This window comes from Elephantulus edwardii, unplaced genomic scaffold (assembly GCF_000299155.1).
Source record: "Elephantulus edwardii isolate Elephantulus edwardi_28Jun2011 unplaced genomic scaffold, EleEdw1.0 scaffold00065, whole genome shotgun sequence".
In the NCBI taxonomy this organism is placed as follows: Eukaryota; Metazoa; Chordata; class Mammalia; order Macroscelidea; family Macroscelididae; genus Elephantulus; species Elephantulus edwardii.
The window spans coordinates 7,840,049-7,863,710 of NW_006399815.1; the positions used below are offsets into that span (position 1 = coordinate 7,840,049).

The 23,662-nt window shown below is 37.7% G+C and overlaps 1 protein-coding gene across 1 annotated transcript in view; it reads left to right on the forward strand.

Moving 5' to 3' along the window:
* Positions 1-23,662, forward strand: part of LOC102857539 (A disintegrin and metalloproteinase with thrombospondin motifs 20-like) — a 280,569-nt gene that overhangs the window by 22,497 nt on the left and 234,410 nt on the right. The window contains exon 3 of the mRNA XM_006888233.1: positions 4,069-4,231. Coding sequence (XP_006888295.1) covers positions 4,069-4,231 — 163 coding nt within the window. The remainder of the gene's footprint in view (positions 1-4,068; positions 4,232-23,662) is intronic.

A 23,662-nucleotide genomic window follows, 5' to 3' on the forward strand; every position in this document is an offset into this window, starting at 1 on the left:
GCGATTGGCACAGGACAGAGTGGAGTTTAGGGCTGTTGTACATAGGGTCACTATGAGTCGCAGGCGACTCGATGGCACATAACAACAACAACAATTAAAGAGATATGTTGTTATTGTTGTTCTGTACTATTGAGTTGGAATTGACCCATAGCTGACCCTCCAGTGGGTGTTTTCAGAGGCAGTAAATCACATGGGAAACAACTTTCCTCCTGCAGAGCAGTTAGTGGATTTGAACTTCATGCCTGTGGGTTAGTAGTGCAGCTACTTTACCACCAGGACACCAGAGCTCCCTAGAGTGCTATAATACACTTAAAAGGAGATATTGATAGTTCTGGAATGATATTTTTTCCTTCTCAGCCAGAAGAACAGTTGCAATACTATAATCCAGGTACCTCATAATTGGATTTTTTTTCTATAATTATATTTTATTAATTTTCATAAACAGTCTCTGCTGCCAAAGTTATGTTTTGACTTCTGTTAACATAAACTGACCTTACAAAAAATAGGAAATGATGAACTTTCATGGTTCAACAAATATTTTTTTGGCTTCATGTCTCCTGTGTCTTGGGTACTGTATTAAACCAGAAAATCATTCTTATCAGTTGACTCTTAACCACAGTGACCTCAGAGAACAGAATAAAACTTTTCCATAGGGCTTCCAAAGCTGTGAATCTTAGGAATCCAAAGGCTTCATCCTTCTTTTGTGGATTGGCTGTTGGATTTCAACTGCCAGTCATTTCACCAGCAGCCAGGTGCTTTAACCTCATCACCACCAGGACTCCTGGTACTGCATTGTTGTTGTTATTGTATATTGTCAAGTCGGAATCAACTCGTAAAGAGTTTTCAGAGGCAATAAATTGCACAGGAATAGATTGCTCAGTTTCCTTACATGCAGCGGCTGGTGAATTTGAACCATATGTCTTTGGGTTGGCAGTGCAACTCCTTAACACTAAGCCACCAGAGCTCCCTGCTACTGTCTAAGGGAATGAGAATCCAGGCTGAGGCTTCTTTATGAAGCCACTTGTCTCAAGGAGAACAATGTTTGTAAATAGCAATCAAATATATAAACACAAGAGATGAGGGCAATGTATATGAACTTTGTAGGGAAATCAGAGTCAAATTAAAATAAATTAATTGCAAGAAATTAAAACTAAACATTTTTGAAAAAGAAATTAAGTAGCTGTTGGTGTAATGGCTAAGGAATTCTGCTGCAAACCAAAATATTAGTGATTTTAACTCCCCCGCTATTGGAGAAAGCTGAGATGGCCCCCATAAACATTTACAGCCTTGGAAACCCTGCAGGCACTTACTTGTATTCTGTCTGCAGCATCACTCTGAGTTGGAATCCAATTGATGGCACTGTTTTTGTTTGTCTCAAGTATTTTGAGTTGGTAGGGGTGTGGTTACCTTGACACCTTGTCAAGAAAGAGCACTCTGGGTGATTACTATTTAAGCTGAGACTTGAAGGATGAAATGGAGCCAGCCAGGCCAAGTGATGAGTCAGAGGTAGGATTTGGGATTGAGAGAGAATTTTAGGCAAAAGAAACAATCTGAGATAAGGAAAGTGCTGTACTCAATCCTTCCTCTATGCACCCAGTTTCTCACTTCCATCTGCACCATTTCTATGAAATTCTTCTAGAATCACTTAGCAGCATTAAAAACAAATAAAAATATTTGTGCTTTTCTTCTTTAATACACAGGTTAGTTAAGGAAGAAAACTAACTATAGTTCACACCAGTAAGTTATATATCCTTATTTATTGTTTTATATTTTCGTTTAATAGTTTGTGTTAGATATTTTTTCCCTCTGTATAGAATGTTTCCTTTTTCTCTTTTTTGTTTGTTTCACACGATGGTATTCCATTTTTTTAAAATTAATTTCTTTTATATTGGTTTCCTAACAAAGTTCATGTACATTGTGTTCCAGTGTTTGACACTGTTCTTCATTTCCTGTTGTGTTTCATACAATCATTCCCATGCATTAGTTTTATAAACTCAATCACCATTGAATCATACCTGTCATTACCCAATCTTTTCAGATCCCTGCTTTTTATGTCTGTACTGTAGTTTCTTCATATGGATCCTATCCATGGACTTCTGAATAGGTTCTAAGATTTTACTATTAAAAACAATACTCTTCAAGACGCTGCACTGCAATCCCAGAGGAACACGGTTCGAATCCACCAGATGCTCTGCCGGAGAAGGAGGCGCAATATCCTCCTGTACCAGTCAGATCTGATTTGACGGTACACGCACACAAAATAATAAAAAATAAAAAAAAAGAAAAAAAAATACTGTAGTTAATAATTGCATGTTACTTTGCCAGTGCACAACAGATGTATATAGAATCATTCTCAGAAATCATGGTGGAAATCTATTTGTGTGAAATACTCTCAAATGAATGACTTGCTTGTATATCCGGAGACACTGGAGTGTGTTATAGAACTTATAGATTTTCACAGATCTCAGTTGTATTTCATACATGGTAAAGATACCAGGAGTGAGCTGTGGAGTGAGCCATGGGATGTTGTAGAGGAGTGAGGAGATGATACAGAATATTGAAGGCTGATTATATTATTAAAGGAAAATATATGTATATATTTAAAGGAATATATATGTATATATTTAAAGGAATATATATGTATATATTTAAAGGAATATATATATATATATATATATATATATATATATTTAAAGGAAAAACTGAATTTTACTTTCAGTGTTATATAGAATCACTAGAATGTGTTTTTAGTAGCTTCCTCCGCCCCACCAGAAGAGTGACAATGATTCAGGCTTAGAGAAATTACCTGACCCCTTTATGGAAACTGTCTACAGTTTGGTTTAGGAAAGAAGATTGTTAATTAGATTAGATCATAGTGGTGGTTGTTACATGCAGTTGAGTTGGAGGAAACTCATAGCTTATCTTCCAGTTGGTTTTGAGAAGCTATAAATCACATGGGAGGAGATTGTTCATCTTTGTTCCTCTGAGAGAAGCGGGTAGATTTGAACCCTGTGTTTTAGATCATGGTTGTTGATGTTGTTAGGTTCCATCATGTTAACTACACCTCATAGAGACCCTGTGAACAGCCATTCTGAACCCTGCCCTATCCTTGGATCTTGGTAGTAGCGATGAAATTTGTTAGAGGTGGTTTGGTTTTAATTAGACTTAACAGGTTGAGCTCGCAAAGCTTGCAGATATGGAGTGAGAGAGAAAAGAGCTCTATGATTTATATCTAACATTTATTCCGTCAGAGCAACCTGAATGGTGCTGTTGCCATTTACTAAAACATAAACCTTGTAAGGTCAGCAAGTTTTGGAAGGGAAATCAAGGGTTTAACTTTGGGCATGGTAATAACGAGAATGCAACTAGTTAACTAGTAGAGATGTTCCGTGGCAAGTTGGATGCTGTCTATAGTTCAAAAGATATCTTTGTTAAAATTTTTAGCAAACTACTACTATGTAAATAAATGCCAAATTCCCAGCGTCACTTTAAAGATCTCTTTTTATCGCATTCTAGTTTACCTTTGGGGGATTCTGGTGATGTAGTTTGTAGGGAGTTGCACTGCTGACCCAGAGGCAGCACCTTTCTGGTGGTTGGAATCCACCAGCAACTCTTGGGGCTCAGGGGGTGGTAGTGATGGTGGGAAGATAGAAGTCTTCTCCCATGTGATTTACAGCTTCCGCTAGAGGGTTAGCAACGCGTTGGTTCCTGTTAGACATGAATGAGTTTTTGAGAGAGTCTGACATAAATTTTGTCTTATGCTATTTTGTTTAGACTAAGTGAAGCAGGCCTTACTGGAAATGTGCTGGGATTGCTTTCCATTTTACTGTTTTTGCCGTTGCATCACCTATGGCAATATTATCGAGCCTTCATAACTTTATTCATGAACATGGAGAGGAAAAAAAGTGAGCCGTAGAAAGGAGAAAAAGTTACGCTTATTGATGACATTTAATGAAAACCAGTCGGCTGGTCTGCTTCTGCTTGCACATTTTAACTGGAGGCACAAATTGCCCTCTCTTCTTCATGATTATTTTGAAAGAAGTTAATTTTTATTGTCCTTATTTTCAGATTGGAACATTTAAAGCGAGTGATGGTGACTATTTCTTGGAACCTGTAATGGAGGCAGGTGGGAGTGAGAATGAAGATGATCACAACAAGCCGCATCTTATATACAGAAAGGACATCAGGAAGAATCATCTTCCGCAATCTCACAGCCTTTGTGCGGTTTCAGGTAAATTCTATAAGATGAAACTTTTTGTAATTAAATTATGTTCTATAAAAAATTTTTATAGGTAAATTTGCATATTTTCTTAGTGGATGACATTTTGAAGTGAATTTTAGAACTGTTAAGAACTTTTAGAAATTATCAAATATATGTGGACAATTTTCTTGTAAAATAGAAAATAGAATTTGATATGTGATATTTATAGCAAGTCATCGTGGAAAATTTTCACTTTCATCTTTTATTCACATTTGTACAACCCTGCTTTTTCTCACTAGATTTTTTAAATATATATTTTTTAAAATTATTACAAGAATGAACTCGCCTTTTTTTGGTAACACCTATGGTAGATCTTTCACAGCATTTTAACTGAAAAATAATGGTTTCAGTCCAACTTGAGATATAGACATTTTTAAAGCTATTCTTATCGATAAATACATTTTATAAACCTTTATATGAGTATGCATACACACACGCACGCGCGCGCACGCACACACACTCTTTATGTGACAAAGAATAACATAAAATGGATCCTAACATACTCAAAACCCAGGTTCAGACTTGAACATAGCTATTTAGACTAGAACAATAGCATTTATACCTCCATTGCTTCTCTGCCTCATCCTAACATTTTTGCATTTTATATTTTCCTTCTCTTTTGTTTGTTTTTCAAAATAGTTTTACTAAAGTTAACTATATTAAGTATGTAACTATATAAAGTGTGTGTGTGTGTGCATATGTCTAAATAACAATATCCTTCCCTAAATAACAATAACACATTACTCCATTTTGCATGCTTTCAACTTCATTTAAATGGAAACATACTGTATTTTTCTGGGCCTTCCCCTTTACACTCTGTATTGTTCCAAGATACATCTCTGTTGGTTCCTGTAGCAGCAGCTCCTTAGTTTTGTTTGAGGTATTGTATTTCATTGTCTGAGGATATCACAGTTCATATATATCCATTATCCTATTGATAATCTGTTGAGTATTTTGTTTTTTTGCTTCTGTAAACAATACTGTTGTGAATGTTCTTGTTAGAATTTCCTGGTGCCTGTGTTTGAGAGTTTCTCTAATATATACAGATAGATGCTAGGTAATTCTTCATTGTTTTCCAAAGTGGCTTATATAATTTGATATTTCCAGCAATATATATCTTCATCATCCTATTTTTCTTTAAAAAATCAGAGTTGGAGGATTTAAAATAGATTGGAATCTAGGAATCATAGGTTTCTGTAAAATCTACAGCTCTATTACTAATAAAATACATTGCTTGTATTTAAATAAAAGCTATATTTATTAAGAATTTTGTCCACATATGCACGTGTATCTTCACATCCAGTGATATGATGAGGAGAAAGGCACCGGCAGTTATCAAAGTACAAAACCTAGACAAAAGAGTGGGATTCAAAAGGATTTATTTGAGATTGTAGGTGTCCATAAACTATAGTTCCAAACACTGTGATGCCATCTGTTTTGAGATAAAATGATATGTAGACCTTTGAAGGTTCCCCCGGGAATGCACTTCTTAACCTTTGCTATTATAACAGGGCCATTTTGGAGTGGTTTTCACTGTGTCCAGGGCCATGTCTATTGACATAATGGATGCTTTTCTTATGCTTTTAATATGAGCATAAGGGTTTCATTTTAATGGCTTCAAAGAAAGCACAAATGGTACAGCTTCACAATGGAGTTCTACAGAAGCCAGCTTATGCTTGCTCTGATCTACCATTCAGAAGCAGCTTGTTTAATGAACTGTTTAGCTTCTTTAAGAAGAAAACCAACCACCAAGTAGACCCTCTGAATGCACAACTGCTTCAGATAATGATATGCAGGGCTCTGCATTCATTATCAGTGTTCATTATTAGCAAGAAAATGGTTCAAGAAAAGCCAGACTCTAGTTTTTTTTTAAAAGAACTTGTACTAAAGTTTTATTGTAAAAACGACAAATTAAAAGCAAATACAAAGTTTTAGGACTTCATTCTCTTTTAGTTACAATAAGCTTCGTCCTGCCCCCAACGTATTTATCCACTAAGATGTAAAGATGGCATCTACTCTTTTCAAACTCAAATCACTTTCATTTTTAGGTACAAATAACATACACAGTCTTAAATAAATAATAATGACTATCAATTAATGACAAAAATAATGAGCAGTTTATTGTTTTGTTAGTAAATGTGGGGAGTTATGAGTATAATTAGTAAAAGAGTTAGGAAAACCTTTTTTACCCTTCCTAATTCACACCCTGCTGCTTAGAAATATTTACAGAATCACATTTTATATTGTAAAGGATACACCTACATGAGAATCTGTCAAATAGGTGGGTTTGAAGATTAACACATGAACTAAAATTATTAAAGGAAAAGCAAAAATGATTTCCTTTCTCACCCCTCCCCCGCCCATCTCCTTATTGATGGTTTTAGTTAATTATGGTCCTAAAATGTTACAGTTCATAGTATCAACAGCCTCAATTAATTAAATAGTTTGTAAGGTGAACTTTTTTGGAAGGAGGAATGGCATCCACTTCCATAATAGCTTGTCTCCGGAAACCCTATGAACATGGAGAGAGGATGAAAGGCACCCAAGCGTCGAGGACTTCCCTTCATAGGGTCGCTATGAGTCGCCTGCGACTTGACGGCACTTAACAACAACAACAAGGTGAACTTTTACCCTGTGCTTTGGGGCCATGAAAATGAAACTTGGTAGCCAAGTTTAGTGGTTGTGAATGCCAGGCTCTCAGATAGATATCAGATATATTTTTAGTAAAATCTACTGCAGATGGCAAAACAAGCAAACCAAAAGTCGAAATAAGCAAACTCCAAGTAACAAACCTATTCTATCACCACAACTTTTTAGAGAGGGAAAACTCCAATATTTCCCATTAATAGAAATAAGAAATTAATAAGACTGTTGAGGCAGGAAACTTGTGAGACCTGGATAAATAAAGCAGTCTCCTTGAGTTCCAGTCCATACAGGTTTCACTGCAAAAGTGGCTTTCACTTTTCTGTCATTGAACAAGTGTCTTATGTACCTGACTCCTTCACAGATGAATGTAGCGCTCAAACATCTGTTGATGCCGGTGGGTAGTTGTGTCTCATACCACCTGTTACTTCAGACACAGTGTGGCTGTCTGTACAGTGTAGATAGAGCAATATGTGTGTGTAAAAGTGTAACCTGTTCGCTGTAGCAGCAAAGAGAGGCTTAGGTATGTGGGCAGTAGGTAGGAGATAAGATTGGAAAGTTATTTACTCAGAAGCCTGATGAAAAGACTTTTTCCATAAACTAAAGATTTTCAATAAGTAGTAAGTCCATAGATAGGTATTGGGAAAACAAAGAAATTTTAAAACAGAGGCTTCATATATGAAGCTCTTTTTCTTTTTTCTTTTTAAATGTAAATATGGAAAAGCAGCTTTCTTAATTTTGGACTTGCATGAGAAAAGACTGAAGGCAAGGAGACTGAATCTAAGAAAAAGCTATCTTTTCAACAAGGCTTAAATGTAAAATAAGTATGGAGAACAGCCATATAATTATATTTATATACAAAGTCTTACTTCTTTCTTTAACTGTTCATATTTTATGATCAGCATCTGTCTGGGGAAAGCCAGATGTCTCAGTGTGAGCAGAGGCCACAGATCATTTAGAGTGGGGAGTCAGGTGATGGAGGGAGTTCTATCCTGGCCCCGCTAACTGACTAAGACCTTAAGCTCTCAGAGTTGGTAAGGAATGGTTGTTGTTTTGTGTCATTCAGGTGCATGCGACTCATAGCAACCCTATGCACAACAGCTCTGAACCTTCTCTATCCTGAGCCAGTCTCACTGTCTCTGACACCCCACCCCCATTTACCCCAGTCGCTGTGTCAATCCATCTCATCCAGTGCTGACCTCTCCTGTGCTGACCTCTCCTGTGCTGACCCTCCATCTGTCCAAGTATGATGTCCTTCTCCAGGTACTGATTCCTCCTTGCTACATGCCCAAAATATGTGAGACAGAGCTTCAAAATTTTTGCTTGCAAGGAGCAACCTGGTTTCATCTGCTCCAGAATAAACCAGTTTGTTCTCTTGGAAGTCCATGGTATGTTCAACACTCTTCTACAGCACCACAACTTGTCAAAAGCATCAATACTTCTATCATCTTTGGTCATTGCCCAGCTCTCTGATGTATAACAAGTAATTGTGAAGACCATGGCCTGAATCAGGCATACATTAGTTTCTAGACTGACATCATTGCTCTTCAGACTTTTGAGAAGTCTCTGACAGCAGCCTTTCTGAGAGCAATTGTTATTGTTGTTATGTGCTGTCGAGTCTCCTGCGACTCATAGCAATCCTATGTATAACATCCCTAAAACCTTCTCTATCCTGTGCCAATCTTATTGTCTCCGACATACGTGTTGGATTGGTGATTACCCCAGTCACTGGATTGCACTGTCCCTCTACTCTCCCAAGGATGATGTTCTTCTCTAAGGACAGGTCCCACCTTGCAAGATGTCCAAAGTATGTCAGATGAAGCTTCAGAATCTTTGTTTCCAAGGAGCGGTCTAGTATCACCCTCTCTAGGATGAACTTGTTTGTTCTCCTAGTAGTCCATGATATATTCAATATTCCTCTCCAGTATTACAGCTCAAAGGCATCAATTCTCCTTCTATCATCCCTAGTTCAATGGATAGAAAGTAATTGCAAAGATCATGGCCTGGATCATATGCACCTTAGTCTCCAGACTGACATCGTTGCTTTTCAGTACTTTGGAGAGGTCTTTGTCAGCAGACTTTCCCATTGCAATTAGTCTTGATTTCCTGGCTGCTGGTACCAAGAGTGTTGATTGTGGAGCCAAGCAACCTAAAGCTGTTAACAATCTCAATCTCATCACCATCTATTATGATGCTTCAAATCAGCCTTGTGGTAAGAATCTTTGTTTTCTTGATGTTGAGCTTCAATCCCTATTGAAGACTGCAGTCCTTGACCTTCTGCAGCAAGCGCTTCTTCAGGTCCTCTTCAGTTTCAGCAATCAAGGTAATCTAACAATCTGTATAACACAGGTTGTTGATGAGTCTTCCTCCAATCCTGATACCACATATAGTCCAGCCTCCCAAATGATCTGCCATTTTCCAATTTTACTTTTATTAAGGTTTTTTCTATTGTTTTAGGTAGTTCTCCTTTTCAGCTTAGAATATGTGTAGGATTCTTAGTCACTTTGCAACTTTGTAAAGTTTTCATGTCTTCTTTCTTGGCAATAGTGTAAACCTCAGCTATAAAAATTGAAATACCTGTACTCTTTCTATAAGAATGGGCTTATACAGTATTTGTCTTTATGAGACTGAATTAGTTCACTTGGCATAATGCTCTCCAGTCCCTCCCATATTAGATAGTAATTTACAAAATCATTGAAAGATCCGATGTGAAAAGCAATGCATAAGAACTTTATAAACTTTGAATATAAACCAGTATAAAATAATAATAATAATAATAATAATAATAATAATAATAAAATTCATGTTCAGGCCACAGCAAATTATTTTTAAAGGTCAGATATGACTCAGAACGCAAATTTCATGATAACAAATTTAAAAACAAAACAAAACAACCACCACCTGAGGAAGAGTTCTTAAGGAAGAAAAATACCTTAATTCAAACTGCGAACTTATTTGATATGTTCCAAATCTAACTTGTTCAAATGTAGAGAGAGAGAGACAGATACAGAGAGAGAGAGAGAAAAATACCAGATGAAGTCAAAGAAGTAGTGGAGGCTAGATCATGTGGTTATGTGAGGTACAATTTGGGAAAGCTTCTTTAGGGAAAATAATGCTAAGTTATGAATGTAAATGTAACAAGGAATTTAAGTGTGTCTCCATTTACTTTTCCTTACAATAGTGCCCTTCAAGGATTCTTCTGCCTCATTTTTTCTTTGGCTGTTTCACATTCTTAGTCATTTATACTTTAAAATTTTTATCTTAAAATTTTTTCTTTTTTTGGTGGGAGTATATACCCTCAAATTTTAAAAAAGTCATTCATTTAAACATTCATTTATTAAAATACTTAAGAATGCTTCATTTACAGAGATTAATTGTATAGAGTAATGAATTCTTAGGTTTTTTCTCTCTAATTGTACCCAGTGACAGAGTCTTGCTTTATAGAAAATTGCTATTCAGTTATTTTTTTAATAAGTATTTTATACCTTACTCCATTGGTTAATGTGCCTGCCTGTATTTGTAAGATTTTAAGAGTGGCTTTTATTATCGTTTACATATAAGACCAATTATGTAAATAGGTGATGATATATTAATACCACAATAAACTTTTTTTTTGCCCACAGATGTATAAGATGAGATTCATTCAGATGATGATGTGGAGACTGACAGGATGAGCACTTAGCCTAGATGGGAGTTCAGAGAAGACCTCCTTGAGTAAACTGCTCATAATCTGAAGGAGTAGACACTGTCAAGTAAAGGTAGAGGGTTAAAGCATTTCAAAGAGAGGCAGTGGAGTGTGCATATACATCTGGAGACACCAGTGCTTGGCCCATTTCAGGAATAAAAATAGTTAATTGAAGTAAAAGGTAACATGCAAAGTAATAGTGAGGTGGTGCTGTAGAGGTAAGCAGGAACAAGCTTATGACAATCATTGGAGGCTTGGTAACTAAGAGGAGACAGGGATATATATACCCAGACAGAGAAGGGGGCAACTGTGAGTAATTAGACGAATGGCTGCTGGGTAGCTCAAATGAAAACACGCGTGTATAACCACAGGATTGAGGAACGCTGTGAGATTGGTGCTTGAAAAGTTGTGTTTGATGTGCCTTTGTGAAATCCAAAAGGATACGTTGGTAAGTACTTTAAAGTACAAAATGAAAGGGATATTTGTGACATTAATTGGCCAAGAATGAAACTTGATTTGTGCTTAGAGAGAGGTAGAATGTATAGAGGAATGAGATGTTAGTAAAGAAAATGTGGGCGATGGTAAATGGTAGAGGAGAGAATCAGCAACATGCTTGTGCTAAGCTGCTTGCGTAGAGTTTCCAGCTACTAGTTTCCCTCTTGCAGGGTCTTCCATAATTCGCACACATCCTCGCAAATTGGCATAACCTCTCAAGTTTAATTTTTTCAGAGTTATGCTTACCGGAGAAGTTTGCAAAGAGAAAGATTTTAGTGATGGTCAGGCAATAGTCTGATTGTGCAACAGAAACACAAAAGAATTTTCTGAATTCTATCTCCCTCTCTTTAACAGAACCATTGCTAAACTTAGAGGACTTACTTTATAGCTTGCAGCTGGTGTGAGGTCAATAAATGAAAATCCTGTCCTTTCTGTTTCTCTCTATGCTGTAAAGTTAGGTTGAGAGAAGAAGGAAAGTCTGATTAGAGAAGTGATAAGACAATGAAATGGGCTTTCCCTGTTTCACATTGTAGAGTGAGTTTGTGCATTACCCAACTGAAGGAAAACACTGAGTAACGAGAGGAAACTCACATTGATGTTTCACAGTAAGAACCTAGGAGGCTGGAGGCTCAATCAGTGCCCTGATTTGGACTTCCTCATTCATGCGTTTGGTTGTAAAATATTTACTGAATACCACTTGTATTCATTGGTGTAACTGCTTCAACAAATAATCATCAAGTGATGAACAAAACAAAATCCTTGCCCTCATGGACCTCTTGGTAGTAAACAAAATAAATAAAATTAGCGAATAAAGAATTGCAGAAGCATAGTCCATAGTATGTTATCCTGGTAACCTAAAGGCCAAGTGACTCATCTGGTTAGAATGCACCAACCAGTCATCAGGAGAAAGATGGGTAGCCTCCTCCTGTTATGATACATTGTCTTGGGAACCCAGTGGAGGATCACTGTGAATCAGAACGAGCTCTGTGGCAGAGTATGAGCTTTGAGTTTTTATATACTCTGCCTGTTGTAACTGCTTCAGATACAGAAATCATCAACAACAACAAAAGCCTAGGCCTCAAGGACAGTAGCAGTAGAATATAAAAAGAATAAATGTAAATATCACTTATAAATACTAAAGAAAGCAGGTGAGGGTTAAGAGGCATGGCTTGCTGTTTATGTAGAATAGTAAACTATGACCTTATTAATATGCTAACTTTAGGAAGCGGGAGCACTGGAGATATTGGTAAGAAATTGCACTCCCGACCCAAAGGGGGGTGGCTCAAATCCACCACGTGCTCAGCGGGAGAAAGATGTACAATCCCTCCCATGTGATTTACTGCCAATGAAAGACTCCTGGAGGGTCAGCTATGAGTTGATTCCAAATTGGTGATACTTAGCAACCATGACTTTAAGAAGAGTTTTTAAGTAAAGAAAATGACTTAACTGAAACTGTGAATATCCTAGGGTACTTCCAAGTGTTCATGTCGGGGAGGGGAGCAAAAAAGAGGGGGAGAAAGGGAGGGAGGGAGGGAGACAACAGATGAAATCAGAGAAGTAGTAGAGGCAAGAGAGCATGAAAGATAGACAGAGACATACAAGATGAAGTCAGAGAAGTAGTGGAGGTGTGCGGGCACATGAGAGAGAGAAAGAAAATACCAGATGAAGTCAGAGAAGTAGTGGAGGCTAGATCATGTGGTTATATGAGGTACAATTTTGAGGGCTTCATTAGGGAAAAGGATACCAAATTATGAATGTAAATTTCCTAGGGTTCCTTCTAGGAAGGGTAAGTTTAAGTTAATGGTAAATCTACCGTGACTCTAACTCTGACATTGGAAGTCACTAGATGATAATAAACCTATATTTAAAAAGAAATTATCCAGATTGTTGTTTTTAAGTGCTGTCGAGTTGCCCATGACTGATAGCAACCTTATGTCCAGCAGCTCTGAAGGCTGCTCTATCCTGAGTCAGTTTAACTGATTCAGACACACCACCTCCCATTGCCTCAGTCACTGTATCAATCCATCTTATCTGGGATCTTCCTCTCCTGCGCTGTCCCTCCACCCTTCTGAGCATGATCTTTTCCTCCAAGGACCAGTCCCTCTTGGCCACTTGCCCAAAGTATGTGGGACAGAGCTTCAAAATCCTATCTCCAAGGAGAAATTTGGTTTCACTGATTCCAGGATAGACTTGTTTTTTTTTGGCAGACCGTGGTATGTTCAAAAGTCTCTTTTGGCACCACACTCAAAAGGCATGGATTCTTCTTCTGTCATCCTTAGTCATTGTCCAGCTCTCTGTTGTATAGCAAGTAATTGTGAAGACTATGGCCTGGATTAGGCACAACTTAGTCTCTAGATTGGCATCATTGCTTTTCAACAATCTGGAGAGGTCCCTGGCATCAGATTCCCAATGCAATTCATGTTTTGATTTCCTGACACCTGGTGCCAAGAATGCTGATTGTGGAGCTGAGCAAGCTGTAATTGTTAACAATCTCAATCTCTTTTCCATCTATCATGGTGCTGCCAATTGGCCCAGTGGTGATCTAGATTACTATATGCATAAATTATTTCGAGAATAAGGGCAGAAACACAAAGACTGATTGGGATAAAATTGCAGTGTTGAAAAACTGATTGGTCTTATGGTAGTAACCTTCAAAGTAATGAAAAGTAGTCAGATAATGTATACATTTTGAGGGCCATGTTGATATAATTTGTTTACTGGTAATACGTGTTCTCTCTCTCTCTCTCTTTCTCTCTCTCTCTCTCTCCTCCCTTTATCTCTCTTTCTCTTCCCTCTTCTGTGTGTGTGATATGTGTTTGTCAGAGATATATGAAGTTTCATATAGGTGTTTGTATATAAGGGACAGAAGGATTTGGGTTTGAGATATTGTTTAGGGAGTCAGAAGACAGATGATATTGGAAGTTCTAAGACTCTATAGCATTCTTCCGGGAGTAGTCCTGGATACAGAACACATCCAAGAACTGAACTCTGGGACACATCCATATTTAGAAATTGGAAGTTGGAGAAAAATTGGTAGACTGAAACAAGAGAGATCAAGAAGATAATGAGTATTGTGTATCCCAAAGCTAAGGTAAGAAAGATTCTCAATAATTGTTGCTGTTATGTGCCGTCAAGTTGCCAATGACTCATAGTGACCCTATGTACAACAGCTCTGAAATCTGGTCTATCCTGAGCCAACCGTAATTGTCTCTGACACACCTACCCCACTACCCCAGCCACTGAATCACTCCATCTCATCGAGGGTCTTCCTCTATTATACTGTCCTTCCACCCTCCCAAGCATAACGTCCCTCTCCAAGGACTGGTCCCTCCTTGCAGTATGCCCAAATTATGTCAGATGGAGCTTCAGAATCCTTGTCTCCAAGCAGCAGCCTGGCTTCACCCTCTCTAGGATGAACCTGTTTGTTCTCTCAGCAGTCCATGGTATGTACATTCATTCAATACTCTTCTCTAGCACCAAGCTCAAAGGCATCGATTCTCTTTCTACCATTCCTAGTCATTGTCCAGCTTTCTGATGCATAACACATAATTGTGAAGATCAGGGCCTGAATCAGGCAAAATTTAGTCTCTAGACTGACATCGTTGCTCTTCAGCACTCTGGAGATATCCCTGACAGCGGACTTTCCCAATGCAATTTGTCTTTTGATTCCTGACTGTTGATACCAAGAGTGTTGATTGTGGAGCTAAGCAAACTAAAGCTGTTAACATTCTCAATCTCTTCACTATCTGTCATGATGCTGCCAATTGGCCAAGTGGTGAGAGAGAGTATTCAGAATTAAAACATATGATGATTTTTAAACTGCTCATTTTTTTCCTAAGTCACTGGTGAACTTAAGTACTGTACTAGATTTAGTACATTTAAAATTATATGCATGGATGAACTATGAAACTAAGTTATCACAAAGGAGAATTGGTGAACTGTCTTGAGGCCTTTCTTATTAGAGACTAGTCATGTTGTGGAGAAAAACTTCATTTAAAAAAATGATGATTTATTAAACATTGGGGTATAACATTAAATAAAATGCATTTGAAAATAAGAATGTATCACTAATTTCAACCTTTTGTCAAATCTCCAAAATAGTAGACTTGAAACTATAAAAAAATCCCAATGTAAATAAAAAACATATTTTATAGATAAAAGGTAACTTAGATACTTCATAATTAAAATTTTCAGGATATATAAAATTTATTGTGTCAGCCAAGTGTGCTTATTTTATTTTAGTCATTAAGAATTATAGAAGGAAAGCATGAAACCATTTCTAATGTATCCAATATCTGTTAGGGTTTTTGTAGGTACACTTAATCTGATTAAGGATGATCCCCTAAATTTTGAGTGTATGTACCTGAAAGGATGTGAATCTTATAATATTCCCCTCTGCCCCTGCATGTATCAAAGTATCATAGATAAATTGTGTCCTCTTCACCCCTAAATATGTGTTTGCTTAAGCTGGATTCTGATTCTTACTGTTTTAGGTGTAGTCATCTAATGTGAAGATTATGTTGTGATCTTCCAAAATCTAATACGCTACTTGTGTATCAGGGACTTAAAGGTGTGGGGTACAACACCGTTAGTTTCATCAGAGCTCAGTCCAGGGTAAGGAGAGTTTCCCCGAGTTGTGGCCTGTGACATCTCCCAAAGATGGGAGGTGGGGACCTTACTATCACCAAGAAAGAAAAACCAACAGTGGAGCATATCCTTCGGACCCAGGTCGATGTGCCTAGGACATCCTGATGTCCAAGGAATGCTGTACCTGGAAAGTGGTATGTTGAAGGGCAGTGAAAAGAGACAAAGACATTCTGCCACAACTGACTGGGATAGAAAACCTTCCCCTAGAGCCAGTACCCTGAATTCAAATTTCTAACTTCCTAAACTATATATAAAGAGAAACATTTATGTTTGCTAAGCCTCTTCATTTGTGGTATTTCTGCTATAGCAGCCGAATATAGAAGCCGAAATAATCAAGGTACAATGTGATCATATACTATTCCCCTGTTTCTTTATTTTACTAATTGGATTGACACAATGACTACACTAATGGGTGCAGGCCTAGCAAGACTCAGTAGGTGACACAAGACTGGAAAATGTTTTGTTATGCTATACATTGAATGAACATTATCAGTGCAAACTGACTTTACAATGGTACTTTACAACATGATAACAAGAAGAAGAATTCTTTTATTTTGATGAATTAGATGCCTCACATGTCAAGTATTCCTGCCAGACTAGATTTGGTAATAATGATGTTAGAGTTTTCTCATCCATGTTCATAAGTGAATTAAGTTTATATTTTTCCTTCTTGTATAGGAAAAGAGTAAAGAAACTGAGCTTCTGTGGAAGAGGATGATTAAATGACAATAGAGGGTGATCTATGTAAAGACATCACTAATTTAATTCTCTATATTTAATATCCAATTCATTTTACGCATTAAAAGGAGATTGTTTCAGTGCCATATGATATGGTAAGGAAGGTTCTGATCTATTGTTTGAGGCATCTAACAACATTAGGTATACAAAAGAAGTGAAAATAACTCAATAGATTTATGTGAGGCTATAAAAATGTTCTACCTAAAATTTTAAAGTTCTCAAACATACAGCTCACTTCATACTTTCCCTTTGAATGGTTAGCAAACAAATAATCTCAAAGGCTTAGTGAAGGAAATTTGAATCTTTGACTCTCTGCTGCTCGGCCACCTGATACTTTCCTCATGAAGAGGAAGCAAAGATTTCACTCATTTGCAATTAGAATCTGATTCAGAATAGCACCATCCCAAAGCAGCCTATTTAAAGACACGGAGACATGAAACTGAGTGGCTCTCACAGAGTCTAAATGTAGGGTAAACCTGCATGTGGGAGACGGGTCATGATCTTGACTGGCCCAGCCTGTATTTCACACTTTGTGAAGATTCTTGTTGCTTGAATGAGAGTTGGGCCATTGCCAGGTCACGCAGAAGATATACTGTTTTCATGTGGAGAACATCCCAGACCTCTGGACCTAAACCAAAAAGGCCTTCTTTCTTGGGCTTTTCTCCCTTGGAAGAGAGCCAGAAAACTAGAGGTAAAAAAAAAAACAACAAAACAAAAACCCAAACAAAAAACACAACAACCAAAAAACCCTTCCTTGCCACTATCCTCCTATCAGTCAACAATTTCTCTTACACATACACTGTGCATTCAGATTCTAGATTAACTTCCTGGTGCTAAATAATCGTGATTAATAATGTTCATTAAAAGAAATAATTAAATTTTGGACTATCATAAAATAATGAAAAGAGCTCAGTAATTTTCTAAAATTTTTCTCAGTAATTTAATAGCTTGAGTTTTTCTCAATTTCCTCAAAATCCAAAGTTATTGATCTTAATAAAGGCTATCAAAGGCAATTTGAATAAAATGTGGTTCTATGTTGAAGATATTAAACACTATTAAGATATCACAAAGAATTTTTTTTTTACCTTTTGTATCATTTAATAAATAGTCCTCAGCATAGAGCAAGGAAACACTGCATGGTTCAAAATCAGGAAAGGAGTATGTCAGGGATACACCCTGTCTCCATAGCTTTTCAATCTACATGCAGAACAGACCATTCGGGAGGCTGGGCTTTATAAGAGAAACGTGGCATGAGGACTGGCAGAAGACTCAACAACATCCTAAAGTAGACAGATGACACAAATTTGCTTGCTGAAACTGAGAAATGCCTGAAGCGCTTGCTGCAGAAGGTCAAGTGCTATAGTCTTCAATATGGATTGAAGTTCAACATCAAGAAGACAAATATTCTCATTACGAGGCCAATTGGCAGCACCATGATAGAGTGGAGATTGAGGTTGTTAACAATTCCAGCTTGCTCTGCTCCACAATCAACACTCTTTGCACCAACTGTCTGGAAATCAAAACACAAATTGCATTGGGAAAATCTTCTGTAAGAGACATCTCCGAGTACTGAAAAGCAACGATGTCAATCTAGAGACTAAGGTGCGGCCATGGTCTTCACAATTACTTGCTATGCATTAGAGAACTGTACAGTGACTAAGGATGACAGAAAATCAATCGATGTCTTTGAGTTGTGATACTGGAGAAGAGTTTTGTCTTGAAGAAGGTGAAACAAAGTTTCTCCTTGGAGGCTAGAATTTTGAAGCTCTGTCTCATATACTTTGATCATATGGCCAGGAGGGACCAGTCCTTGGAGAAGAACATTATACTCAGAAGGATGGAGGGCCAGCACAGGAGAGGAAGACCCTGGATGAGATGGATTGATACAGTAACTGGGACAATGGAGGTGGGTGTGTCAGAATCAGTGAGACTGTCTCAGGACAAGGCAGACTTCAGAGCTGTTGTTGTACATAGGTTCGCTGTGAGTTGCAGGCATCTCAACAGCACATACCACAGCAAAAATATCATTTAGTGACTCTTAAGTACACTAAGAATTTTCAGTGTTACATTTTTAAGAAATATTTAATATTTTTGTACTTAGAAATTCTTCAAACAAAATTTAAAGGTTATGTGGACATTTCACATAGGAATTCTTGAATTTCTGACAATAACTGTCTCAGAAATTACAGATTGAGGAGTAGAAGATATAGTTTAAAAAGTAGGTTATAATTGTTGTTGTTGTTGTTAAGTGCCGTCGAGTCGCAGGTGACTCATAGCGACCCTATGAAGGAGAGTCCTCGACGCTTGGGTGTCTCTCATCCTCTCTCCAGGTTCATAGGGTTTCCAGAGGCAAGCCATTATGGAAGTGGATGCCACTCTTCCTTCCAAAGATTATAATAAGACAAACAGTTAATGTAATTTATCAAATTAATAAAGATAAGAACAAGAACCACACGATTGATGAAGAAAAACTGTTAACAATATCCAAAATGCCTTCCTGATTAAAACATTTAACAGAACAGGAATAGAGGGGAATCTCCTCAACATAATGTAAAGTGTAGTTGCAAAACCAAGAGCCTTGCCATTCCCAATGGAGAGAGACTGAAGGCATTCCTCCTGCAAACAGAGAAGGCAAGGATACCCACTATTACCACTCCTAGTCAATTTTGTATTGGAAGTTGTAGCTAGACCTTTAAGGCAAGAAAAGGAGATAAAAACTGAAACTGTTATTATATGCAGATGACATGAGAGTGTATAGAGGAAACCCCAAAGACTGAACAAAAAACCTGATAGATCTAGTAGACCAATTTAGTAGTCTCAAGAGAAAAGATCAACATATCAAAATCAGTTGGATTTCTTTTTTTAAAAAAAAAAATCTATTTTTAAAAAATTTATTTTCACGAACATTTACAGAGATTTTGGATTTCCATTCGTTTATTGTTGCATTTTTCTCCCTCCTCCCCCCCCCCCCCCCCCCCCCCCCAGTTCGCTCTTCTCTTTGAAAAGTAAAATTCCTTCTTTGGTTTACAATCACCCTGCCCCGCACCCTGAGTACACTCCACTATACAATCTTCATTCTGGACTCTTGTCATAACCATAATACCCAATCATATATCACTTTTAGACTGTTCTTTCCCTCATCTGTTTCAATGCAGTAAAAATCAGTTGGATTTCTTTACAGCAACAAAGAATGCACAGATAAGAAAACAAGAAAAGTAATACCATTTACAGTATCCAACCACAGGATGAAATTCTCAGGAAAAAAACCTAACTAGAGATTCAAAAGACCTTTAAATGGAAGACTACAGAACATTACTACAAGAAACAATATGAGTACTATCTAAATAAAAAAACCCAAAACCCAAACAGAACCAACCCCTGTTATTGGATTGGAAGACTGAACATTGTGGAAATGACAATCCTAACAAAAGCAGTCTACAAGTTCAACATAATCCCAATGTTAATACCAAGTTCATTCTTCAAAGAGATTGAAAAGGCAATTTCCAGTTTATTTGGAAAAGAAAGAGACGTGAATAAGCAGTACTTTTCTGAAAAAACAAAAGTGAAGTTGGAGGCATCTCGTTCCCTGATCTCAAAACTTAATACACAGCCATCGTAATCAAAACAGTATAATATTGGTATAAAGACAGACACATAGATTAATGAAATAGAATTGAGAATCCACAAATCACCCTGTTAGCCAGTGAGCTCTGTGCAATCCTGTGTCATCCTCACACTTCCTGACATACTAGCTCCCATTGCGGCAGTCACTGCGTCAATCCCCCTGGTCGAAGGTCTTCTTCTCCTTTGCTGACCCTCCATCCTTTCTGGCATTTCGCCCCTCTCCAAAGAATAGCCCTTCCTAGCAACATGTCCAAAGTATGTCAGGCAAAGCTTCATCATGTTTGTCTCCAAGGAGCACTCTGACTGCACCCTCTCTAGGACATATTTGTTCTTTTGGCCATCCATAAGATATGCAGTGCTCTTCTCCAACACCACAGCTCAAAAACATCAATTCTTTTGCCATCCGTATTCATTGTTTGGCTCGCAGATGTGTAGCAAGTGATCGGAAAGTCTATGACCTGAATCAGATACACCGTAGTCCTCAAACTGACATCATTACTTTTCAGTAATTTGTAGAGGTCTCTGACTACAAACTTGCCCAGTCCAAGACAGCTTCTAATCTCCTGACTGCTGGCACCAAGTATGTTGATTGTGGATCCACGTAAGATGAAGTCATTGACGATCTCAGTCCTTTCTCTGTCCATCATGATTTACCTATTAGTGCAATGGTGAGGAATTTTATTTTCTTGACATTGAAATGCATTCTGAATTGAAAGCTGTACAGTCCTATCTATTTTTGAATGATCCTTCTCAACAATATTTTGCTTGCATGTGATATTAATTGTATTGTTCTGTATTTCCCACATTTTGGTAGAACACCTTTCTTGGGAATGGGAACAAACATGCATTTCTTCCAGGCAGTAGGCCAGGTAGGCTGCCCTCCAAATTTCCTGGAATCTGGGGCTGCTTCTGTCATTTGAAACATCTTAGTTGGTGTCCCATAGAGTACAGGGTCCTTATTTTTTTTTTTTTGCCTTCAGCTTGATTTTTCTTTCTGTATTGTCATTGGCTGTTGATCATGTATAACATAATAGATATGTGATCTAGTGGGTCTAACATTTTTTGTTGTTTCTGTGGGTTTTCAGTGTCATATTGTCTGCTTATAACAACTGTTTCACCACCTCTTGCAAATTTGAATGCCTCTTATTTCCTTCTCTTTTCTTATTGCCCTAGCAAATATTTTCAATACAATATTGAATTGGAGTGGTAATAGTGGTCATCTTTGCCTGGTACCTGTTTGCAAGGGGAATGTCTGTAGTCTTTCTCCATTGAGAATGATATTGACCTTTGGTTTGCTTATATACTTTTCTCTATGTTGTGGAAATTCTCTTCTGTTCTTATTTTGTTTAGTGTTTTAATTAGGAAATGGTGCTAGATTTTGTCAAAGACTTTCTGTATTAATTGGCAGAATCATGTGCTTCTTGTTCTTTGCTTTGTTAATGTGATGTTAACATAGTTTGGTGTTTTTTGTTTTGTTTTATTTTGTTTTTTAATGTGCACAATCCTTCCTTGCATACCTGTAATGAATCTCCATTGGCCATGATGATTTTTTTATTTTATATACTGTTATTTTCTATTGGCCAGGATTTTTTTAAGGACCTTTGCATCTATGTTCATGAGAGATAATGGTCTATTATTTACTTTTTTGCTAATACCTTCAGTTAGTCTTGGTGTTAAGGTGGTTGTTGTTGTTATGTGCTGTTGAGTCACATATGACTCATATAGACACACTATGTACAACAGCTCTGAACCCTGCTTTCTCTTGAGCCAACCTCATTTTCCCTGAACATCTTCCCCTGTACTACAGTCACTGAGTCAGTCCATCTCATCCAGAGTCTTCCTCTCTTTTGCTGTCCCTCTACCCTTCCAAGCATGATGTCCCTCTCCAAGGACTGGTCTCCCCTTGCAACATGCCCAAAGTATGTCAAACAAAGCTTCAAAATCCTTACCTCCAAGGAGCAGCCTGGTTTCACCCAAGATGAACCTGTTTGTTCTCCTAGCAATCCATGGTATATTATTGACTCTTCTCTAGCACCACAACTCAAATACATCAATTATTCTTCTGTTTTCCTTAGCCATTGTGCACCTCTCTGAATGCATAGCAAATAATTGGCAAAGACTATGGTCTGAATTGGGCACATTTTAGTCTCTAAATGGACATATTATTCTTCAGTACTCTGGAGGTGGCTCTAACAGCAGATTTTCCTAATGCAGTTCATCTTTTGATTTCCTGGATGCTGGTATCAAGAGTGTTGATTGTGGAGCAAAGCAAACTGACAGTGTCAACTATCTCAATATCTTCACATTCTATCATGATGCTGCCATTTTGCCCAGGGGTGAAAATCTTTGTTTTCTTGGTATTTCCCTTCAATCCATATTTAAGGCTGCAGTCCTTGACCTTCTCAGAAAATGTCTCAGGTCCTCCTCAGTTTCTGTAAGCAGAGTTGTGTCATCTGTATAACATAGGTTCTTAATGAATCTTCCTCCAATCCTGATGCCACATTCCTCCTCATAGAGCCCAGCCTCCCAGATGATCTGTGCTGCATATAGATTGAAAAGGTATGGAGATAGGATGAATCTCTGGTGTACACCTTTCCTGATTTTGAACCATGCAGTGTTTCCTTGCTCTGTTCTGACCACTGCCTCCTGGTCCAAGTGTAGGTTTCCAATAAGCACAAACAAGTGCTTTGGTATTCCCATTTTCCTTATTGTTAGCCATAGTTTGCAGTGATCCACACAGTCAAACACCTTTGTGTAGTCAATGAAATACAAATAGACATTCCTCTGGTACTTGATGCTTTCAGCTAAGATTCATCTAACTTTAGCTAGAATATCCAAGTGCCACGGCCTCTTCTAAATCCAGCCTGCACATCTGGCAGTTCTTTGTTGATGTTCTGTTACTGTCATTTTTGAATTATTTTCAGGAGGATCTTTCTTGCATGTGTTATTATTGATATTGCTAGATAATTTCCACACTCTGTTCAAAACCTGGTTTTGGAGCAGGAACAAATAGGGATCTCTTCCAGTCAGTTGGCCTGGTGATTATCCTCCAAATTTCTTGGCACAACTTGGTGAGCAAGCCCAGTACAGTGTCTATTTGCTGAAATATGTCAATGGCCATGCCATCAATTCTTGGGGACTTATCTTTTTCCAGTTCCTTCAGAGCGGCTTGAACTTCCTCTTTCATCACCATAGTCTCTTGAACATATGTTGTATCATGAAATTCTTCTGTGTCAGCCAATTCTTTTTGGTATAGTGACTCTGTGTACTGCTTCCATCTTCTTTTGATGCTTCCTAGGTCATTCAACATGCTGCCCTCATCTTAAGTATTGGAACTTGAGGCTTGAGTTTGTTCTTCAATTCCTTCAGTTAAGAAATGCTGAGTGGAGCAGGTTCATCCCTTTTGATTTTCTGACTCTAGCTCTTTGCACATTTCATTATAATACATTCTTTTGTCTTCCTATGCTGTCCTTTGGAATCTTCTGTTCAGCTCCTCAACATCTTGCTTTCTTCCCTTTAGTTCTAGGCACTCTAGTGTAATATTTAGAGTCTCTTCTGATATCCATTTT